At 45.7% G+C, this 9,522-nt stretch overlaps 1 protein-coding gene across 1 annotated transcript in view; it reads left to right on the top strand.

Moving 5' to 3' along the window:
- The window catches only part of LOC119413682 (cullin-9), a 91,733-nt gene that overhangs the window by 36,863 nt on the left and 45,348 nt on the right, over positions 1–9,522 (top strand). The window contains exons 14-16 of the mRNA XM_037680739.1: positions 5,078–5,166; positions 5,238–5,343; positions 5,420–5,647. Coding sequence (XP_037536667.1) covers positions 5,078–5,166; positions 5,238–5,343; positions 5,420–5,647 — 423 coding nt within the window. The remainder of the gene's footprint in view (positions 1–5,077; positions 5,167–5,237; positions 5,344–5,419; positions 5,648–9,522) is intronic.

Genomic DNA, 9,522 nt, shown 5'->3' with positions numbered 1-9,522 from the left:
ATGTAATAACACATACATTAACACACTGACACATTCATGTAGTAAAATATACATTAACACACACTGACACATTCCTGTAGTAAAGCATACTGTAAAACACACCGAAACATTTGTGTAATAACACGTACGTTAACACACTGACACATTCATGTAGTCACACATACATTAACACACTGACACATTCATGTAGTAACACATACTGTAACACACTGACATATTCATGTAGTTACACATACAGTGTATCCTGCTGCATGCTCAATAATCCAGGTAGAAAAATCTAAAAAAGTTAAATCTGGTCCTGTGGACATTTAAAAAAAAATTTTGTAGAAACATTTCGTCTTTCATCTGAAAGACTTCAGTCTGAGGTGCTGTATTTATCTCAGTCTTATAAATAGCACCTTCTCGTAGTGGATCAACCAGTTTTTTGCTGACAGCCAAAACCTGCTGCTCACATGGTCAAGGAGGACCATCAGCCCAACCATTCATCGTTAGCACCCTGATGGCTGTTTAAGCCCCCAGTATACTGCCGCGTACATCCATACGCAGGGGTACGCACGTACGTACGCAGAGCGTACCCCCCAGGGCATGTCCATGCAAAGCCCAAGTTTTACGACCGCATAGGCGTACGCGGTGTCGCACAATAAACTGCCCAGCGATGGACTGTTTTGTATGCGACACCAATGTATTAAATTTCCCTTCTTCATCTCTGATCTGGCCTTTTCTTTTGTTTTGTTTTTTTGCCAAGAGGCAAGTGATCTCTTCCTCTTTCGTTGATGCAATGACTGAAATGGTGACAAATGAAGGAATTTGTCACGAGCGAATTAAACTCAGGTCCAACTTGACTGCGGGAGGGTCTGGAGATTTCCTGGTGGGCTGATCTGATGTGTGGGCTGTAGAGCCAACGCTCCGTTTTTTTTATTAAATTGTTTTTAGATCTTTTTATTAACAACATATAAACACAGAACACCGCTGCGGCTGAGGCTGCCAGCGCTCGCTTTTTTTTCTGACCTGTCAATCAATCCAGTAGGCGTGTCAGCAAATGACCAATCGGCGACCTCAATTTGTCCCGAAGGTAAACGCCCCTTGTCTGTGAAGCTGCTCTGCAGCTGCTCGGGGTGTACGCTGGAGTATGAAATCTGAACCGTCTGCGTACAGTATACGTGTACGTACGCGTGAACAGACGTACACGGCAGTATATTATAGTATATATATATATATATTATAGTATTTTAACCGAACAGTGTCAACCCCCCACTCGATCTCTCTGATTTGCTACAACCGTATGTCCCACCACGCTCCCTGAGGTCAGCGGACCAGTTGCTCCTCACAGTTCCAGGAACTCGTCTTAAGCGCAGAGGTGACAGGGCCTTCTCTGTAGCAGGACCAAGACTCTGGAACGAGTTACCTCTGCTTGTCAGACAGGCCCCCTCCCTCTCGGTTTTCAAGTCCTGTTTAAAAACTCACTACTATTCAATAGCTTTCAACACAAGATGATCTGTGTTTTGATCCTGTATGCTCCACACTGGTTTGTCGTCATTATCTGCATTGTTTTTTGTCTATATTCCGATATACCTCATTTTGTATTTTGCTTTGTGTGTTACCTGTTGTTTTGTCTGTACAGCACTTGGGTTGGCCTTGTTGCTGTTTTAAGTGCTTTATAAATAAAGTGGTATGGTATACTGGAAGCTTTACTATTCACAGGGGGCTGAGTGATACTAGCAATAACAGTATTGTAAGAGGGTGACAGTTAAACACACAGGCCTCCACCCCTGTTTAATGATGGACGGTTTCTTTTCACAAAGATGGTCTCCTTTACTCCTCTCTCAAACCATCATTCCTCTCTATCAAGGATGTGAACATCTTCATCATCATCACATACAGGGTCAACATAAAAGGTTTCCATTAGTCCGAGACAGCCTATTTTCGTCTCATACAACCAGATCTTGCCTTGAGGACAAACAAGTGAAATAGACATGGATTAAAGTTCTCTGTCGCCACAATGGATTTCTGTCATCTTTAAAAATAAAGGGGGGGGGGGGGGGGCGTGTTTTGTTATGGTCTTGTTGAAGCCATGCAATCTAAGTATGATCCAGGGATTAAATTGACTGCTTTCAACATTTAAAGAAAACCAGAGCCACAGTTTGATCCATTCAGAGCAGAGCAGGTTGTTCTGATATACAGTGGAGTATTGCAGTGTTCCCAGCTTAGAGACAATCTGCAGGTGAGAGCACTAGTGTTTCCTGGACTATTTTCCAAGGAGGTCACCCCGCTACCCTAACCAAAGGTGATGACATAATAAATTATTAAACGTTACGTATTAAACTTATGTTCACACGTGACCAATTCACTGCAGCCAGGAGAGACCAGAACTGATGCACCATCGTCCCCACCCCCTCCTCCCACACCACATACCGACCTCACTGGGACTTTTGTATCCATCCATCCATTTTTTTTCCACCTATCCAGGGTCGGGCCGTGGAGGTAGCAGCCTAAGTAGGGAGGCCCAGACTTCCCTCTCCCCAACTACTTGGGCCAGCTCCTCCGGGGGAATCCCGATGCGTTCCCAGGCCAGCCGAGAAACATAGTCCCTCCAGCATGTCCTGGGTCTTCCTCTGGGCCTCCTCCCAGTGGGACGTGTTCGGAACACCTCACCAGGGAGGCGTCCAGGAGGCATCCTAACCAGATGCCCGATCCACCTCAACTGGCTCCTTTCAACGTGGAGAAGAAGTGGCTCTACTCTGAGTCCCTCCCAGATGATCGAGCTTCTCACCCTATCTCTAAGGGAGAACCCAGACACCCTGCGGAGAAAACTCATTTCGGCCGCTTGCATCCGAGATCTCGTTCTTTCGGTCACAACCCAAAGCTCATGACCATAGATGAGGGTAGGAATGTAGATCGATCGGTAAATTGAGAGCTTCGCCTTTTGACTCAGCTCTCTCTTCACCACGACAGATCGCTTCTCTGCAGACGCTGCACCTATCTGCCTATCGATCTCACGCTCCATTTTTCCCTCATTCGTGAACAAGATCCCAAGATACTTGAACTCCTCCACTTGGGGCAGGACCTCCTCCCTGACCCAGAGAGGGTGCTCTACCCTTTTCCGGCTCAAGACCATGGCCTTGGATTTGGAGGAACTGATCTTCATCCCGGCCGTGTCGCACTCTGGTGCGAACCGCTCCAGTGAAAGCTGTAGATCACGATCCAATGAAGCCAACAGGACCACATTATCTGCAAAAAGCAGAGACGCAATTCTAAGGCCACCAAAACGGATCCCCTCAACACCTTGGCCACGCCTAGAAATTCTGTCCATAAAAGTTATGAACAGAATCGGTGACAAAGGGCAACTTTGGCTGAGTCCAACTCTCACTGGGAACAAGCCCAACTTACTGCCGGCAATACGAACCAGGCTCTGACACCTGTCATACAGGGACCTAACAGCCCATGTCAAAGGGCCCGGTACCCCGTACTCCCAGAGTACCCCCCACAGGGTTACCCGAGGTACGCGGTCGAACGCCTTCTCCAAGTCCACAAAGCACATGTAGACCGGTTAGGCAAACTCCCACGCACCCTCCAGGACCCTGCTGAGAGTGTAGAGCTGGTCCAGTGTTCCACGACCAGGACGAAAACCGCACTGCTCCTCCTGAATCTGAGGTTCGACTATCCGACGAACCCTCCTCTCCAGAACCCCCAAATAGACCTTACCAGGGAGTCTTAAGAGCGTGATCCCCCTCTAGTTGGAACACACTCTACGGTCCCCCTTTTTGAATAGGGGGACCACCACCCCGGTCTGCCAATCCAGGGGAACTTCCCCCGGTGTCCACGCAATATTGCAGAGTCGCGTAAGCCAACACAACCCTACAACATCCAGAGCATTAAGGAACTCTAGGCAAATCTCATCCACCCCTGGGGCCCTGCCACCGAGGAGCTTTTTAACCACCTCGGTGACCTCAGCACCAGAGATTGGAGGGCCCGACCCAGAGTCCCCAGGCTCCGCTTCCTCAGTGGAAGACGTGCCGGTGGGATTGAGGAGGTCTTCAAAGTATTCAGCCCACCGACCCACAACATCCCGAGTTGAGGTCAGCAGCACACCACCTCTACTCTAAACAGTGTTGGTGTTGTACCACTTTCCCCCCCTGAGACGCCGGATGGTGGACCAGAATCGCCTCGAAGCCGTGCGGAAGTCATTCTCCATGACCTCTCCAAACTCCTCCCATGCCCGAGTTTTTGCCTCAGCGACCACCTGAGCTGCATGTCTCTTGGACTGCCGGTACCCATCAGCTGCTTCCAGCGTCCCACAGACTCCTCCTTCGGCCTGACAGCATCCCTCACCGATGGTGTCCACCACCGGGTTCGAGGATTGCTGCCACGACAGGCACCGACAACCTTGCGGCCGCAGCTCCGGTAAGCCGCCTCGACAATAGAGGCACGGAACATGGCCCACTCGGACTCAATGTCCCCCACCTCCCCCGGAACATGTTCGAAGTTCCCCCAGAGGTGGGAGTTAAAGCTCCATCTAACAGGAGACTCTGCCAGACGTTCCTAGCAAACCCTGACAATACGTTTGGGTCTGCCAGGTCTGACCGGCATCTTCCCCCACCATTGGAGCCAACTCGGCACCAGGTAGTGATCAGTAGACAGCTCCGCCCCTCTCATCACCCAAGTGTCCAAGACATGTGGCCGCAGATCAGATGAGATGATGACAAAGTCGATCATCAAACTGCGGCCTAGGATGTCCTGGTGCCAAGAGCACATATGGACACCCTTATGCTTGAGCATGGTGTTCGTTATTGACAATCCATGATGAGCACAGAAGTCTACAGTCTTGAATTTTTCTGTAACTTGTTGATGAACCCTCTTCACCTGCTGACTAACTGATTTTTTTGTTGGCAAACTCAGATTATTTCTTAACAAATCCTGGTTCATGGGTTTGTTTTTCTATTTTAAAGAATGTTTCTGTTTAAAAAACCTGCTATAAGATGTAAACATCTTTGGGTAAACAGCGAGTAACATCTCTCCTCATCTGAGAGGTAAAGTCGACACTGTATCCATTTTAGACCTCCTGTTGTTTGTTGTGCAGGTAACTAAAAGTAGGGGCACCTACCAGAACCTTGTCCGGCTGATGGAGCAGCACCGAGCCGACCGAGCTGTCCAGCTTTCCATTCTCAGGTACTATAGTCTTCTCTTATTGTCATTGTGGCTTTTGAACAGCTCTTCTGATCAGCTTGTTGTTTCTGTAGGATCTTGAACAAATTTCTGGACAACTACGAGGAGGATGTACTGCCGTGGCACGAGAGCATAGAGCCCTGCTTGTCCACCATGACAGCCTTCATCAACGACAGAGAGGTCAGCCGTTCTCACATCACCAAAGTCATCTAATCCACCTTCCAACTAGTGCTAACCTGTTTTGATGACTCCACAGGTGGTGCAGCTGTTCATTCGCTTCCTGTATCGGCTGGCATCTCTCAACAAAGATTATGCTGTGGTCATGTGCCGTCTGGGCACTAAAGAGGTGCTGTTCAAAGCTCTGGACAAACACAGCACCAACCTGCTGTTGGTCACCGAGCTGAGAGACCTACTCAGTGACTGTGAGAAATATGCTAGCCTCTACAAAAAGATGACTACTAGCGTACTTGCAGGATGCATTCAGGTACATGGCAGACACATGTTCATCAGGGAGGTCAACAACACAAATAATTTTAATTTGTTTTGCTTTTAATAATGGCTACTTGAATTTGCAGGCGTCATCAGTTTCATCTCTGTGCATGAGGGCATGTGGGGGGTTGGCTGGGTATTGAAGGCTCAATTGTGATGGATACACTTCTCCACCAATCATAAAGTTCTGCTGTAGAGTGCATCCCCTCAAAATTTCCTGCCTCTCTTGCCACCCTGTGATTATTTTTCTTCTACTCGTAACTATAGGCCAGGTTCTTCACACCGATATTTGATCAATATACTTATTTTTGAAGGAGGTTAAAAGGTTCACTGTCAGTTAGGATAGGGGTGATTGGACAAATGTACAGGAATAAAGTTTTCTGTTGCCATGAAAGATTTCATTCAATTTGAACTTGGCTAGGACAGATATCCATCATCTGCAAAAATGAGAACTACAAAAACGCTTTTTTCTTTTTGTGGTTTTGTCTTGGTAAATCGGTCCAATCCAATTATGATACAGGGATAAAACTGATGCTGGTTTCAACAAATCAAGAGAACCAGAGCCTAAGTTTTACCCAAATGGAGCAGAGCAGGGTGTGTCTAACAACAATCTGTGACCGGAAGGCAGAAAAAAGCTGTGTGTGTGCGCGCGCGCTATGTGTTCGTTAAAAAAAATTTAATTTGAAAGAATATTTGCATAAATCCCTGAATATATAGACCATCAGAGGTTGGGGTCCATCAGACAATACATATTTTAAGGACAATAATTTAATTTTATCTAGCTTAGGTTTACTTTTTAAGGGTTTGATCTTTAAATGGCGGTACAATTCAAATTCAAACACAATGTAATGCTTCCTGATTGTGTGCAGTCCACCATATTTATTTCCAGCAACATCATCTCTGACCTTCTGTCAGGTGTTGGTCTGGTCATCTCTTACCTTCTATCAGGTGTCAGTCTGGTCCGTCTCTTACTTTCTGTCATGTGTCAGTCTGGTCCGTCTCTTACTTTCTGTCAGGTGTCGGTCAGGTTATCTCTTACCTTCTGTCAGGTGTCGGTCCAGTTTGTCTCTTACCTTCCGTCAGGTGTCTGTTTCGGTTCATCTTTTACCTTCTGTCAGGTGTCTGTCTGGTCTGTCTCTCATCTTTATCAGGTGTCAATCCGGTCCATCTCTTACTTTCTGTCAGGTGTCTGTCTGGTTTGTCTCTTCTGTCAAGTCAAGTCACATTTATTTATATAGCACATTTAAAACAGTAACTGTTATCAAAGTGCTTACCAAAGAAGATCACAGCATCAAATATTAATAACAACATATTACAGCAACATGAATAAAAGCATAAAAACATTGAATATAATGAGGAACAATGAAATACTAAATCAATATCACCCTGCGTTAAATGTCATGGAGTAAAAGCAAAATGGATATACACAATCATCAACAACGAAATACCAAATGAGATCACACTGTGTTAAATGCCAATGAGTACAGATGTGTTTTGAGGAGAGATTTAAAAATAGAGACTGAGGTTGCCTGTCGAATGTTGATGGGCAGATTATTCCAGAGTTTAGGGCCCATGACTGAAAACGCCCAAAAGCAGCTGGTCTGATGATCTCAAGGCCCGAGAAGGAGTATAAGGATGAAGGAGGTCGGAGAGGTATGAGGGTGCAAGGCCATTAACACACTTAAATGTCAGCAGAAGAATCTTAAAATCAACTCTGACATGCACAGGAAGCCAGTGAAGAGAGGACAGAACTGGAGTAATGTGCTCAAACCTGCGAGTTCCTGTTAGTAGCCGAGCTGCAGCATTTTGGACAAGCTGGAGACGTAAGAGAGAGACCTGACTGACTCCAGCATAAAGCGAGTTACAGTAGTCCAGCCGGGTTGTAATAAATGCATGGACTAATTTTTCTAGGTCGGATCTGGACAGGACGGACTTGAGCTTAACTATCTGCCTTAGCTGAAAGAAGCTTTTTTTGAAGAACAGAATTTATCTGCTTATTAAACTTAAAGTCCACGTCTAAAACTATTCCGAGATTGGTAACGGCCTGTTTTAGATATGGCTGAAGGGAGTCCAGGTTTGCAGGATCAGTGACAGTGGCAGAGCTAGGGTTAAACACAATGACCTCAGTCTTCTGATCATTAAAACTCAAAAAGTTTGCGGCCATCCAAGTCTTGATGTCATCAAGACATTTTTTAACAAAGGGCGAATGGAGGAGGAACTGTTAGGTGTTAATGGCAGATAAATCTGAGAGTCATCAGCATAACAATGAAAGGAAAGACCATGGGGCCGTTTACATGGCGTGTATTTTGAGTGCATCCGCAGCTTCCTCTCTGCGGTTCTGCTGATCATTTACACGACACCAGTGGCCCCACTCTTTGAATCCGGAGGTTTCTGAACCCACCTTCCAGAGTGGAGGTTTTTCTCTGACCCCCCACTGATCATGTAAACATCTCCCGCTGAGGCTTTGTGTTAAACCACATGTGCACACGCATGCGTGGACAGACGCTATATTTCTATCAACATGGCGGTGGACACACTGCTTTCAGAACTACGACTGATGGAATATATTTTTAATCTCGTAGTTAATCTACGTCAGATTCCAGGTGCTGTGACCAACATCTGTGTTGGAAGAGACACAATCTGATCCAATTCTAATGTTGCTGTTTATAGAACGAGGCACGCACACACATCGTGCTGCACTATAACATTGAAATGTGCTAAATAATAAGTTTAATAATAATAAACAGTATTTATCTTAAGTTTGAGATATATAATGAAGCTCTCTGAGCTAATGAAGCTATCTGGACATTATGTAATTCAAATTATGTGATTAAAATGATGCTAAACATATTGCATGCTATTAACATTGAAAATGAAGACATCAGGTTTAATTTTTATTTTATTTATTTATTCAGCACCACAAACTGATAATTAAACTGAACATTGAATGGATTGAATAAAATAACTGAGGGGAATTTTAAATAAATAGTTCATCCATCATCTCTCTCTTCGACGTCCTGCTGCCGAGCCTCGTTCAGAACCGGTCCGCCTGGTGGGAGACAGCTCCTTCTTCTTTCAGGAAAAAATAAAAACTCAGTTGGTTATTTTGTAACCGAAGTAAACACAAGCTAACATTATTAAGAACATTTAATTTACCTGCTGTAAACCAGTTACTGATTATCATGGAGTAAAGTCCAACATTGTGACTCGGTTCTGGTCCACTCAGAGACCGGTGTGGAGCTGTTAGACGAAGTGGTCCCGCTTGGCGTCAAATCTGTCGACACTCTTATCCAAAATCCAGCTTTAACTTGTTGTTAAGATGTTGTTAGCAGAGCTTTTTAGCTCACAGGACACAGCGTGCCAAGGGCGAGGCAGCACGCATGCGCATTAGGTGAAGGTACAAAATTCACAGCGCCCTCTAATGACCCGGCATGGTAACTACAGTGGATTCGGGAGGGCGGGGGGGATCTTGCGGATGCATGTAAACCCAAAATACGACCGGGTCAACGCGGATCTTTTCCTCTAATTAACATACGAAAAAACCTACTTTCCCCCAACGTGTCCGTGTAAATAGGGCCCATGTTTCCTCAGGATAGACCCTAAGGGAAGGAGATACAAAGAAAACAGAAGGGGTTCAATGAATGGAGCCTTGCAGGACCCCGCAGGAAAGAGGCACTGAAGTAGATAGTGTGTTAGCAAAATTAACACAGAAACTCCTGTCGCTCAGGTATAAATGGAACCATTTTAACGCAGCACCAGTAATCCCAACCAAGTGTTCTAGCCGGGATAAAAGGATACTGTGGTCCACAGTATCAAATGCAGGTGTCAGGTGTCAATCCGGTCCATCTCTTACCTTCTGTCAGGTGTCGG

Source organism: Nematolebias whitei, chromosome 1 (assembly GCF_014905685.2).
Source record: "Nematolebias whitei isolate Nwh7 chromosome 1, NemWhi1, whole genome shotgun sequence".
NCBI classification, from domain to species: domain Eukaryota; kingdom Metazoa; phylum Chordata; class Actinopteri; order Cyprinodontiformes; family Rivulidae; genus Nematolebias; species Nematolebias whitei.
This window is presented reverse-complemented; position numbering and strand designations above follow the sequence as displayed.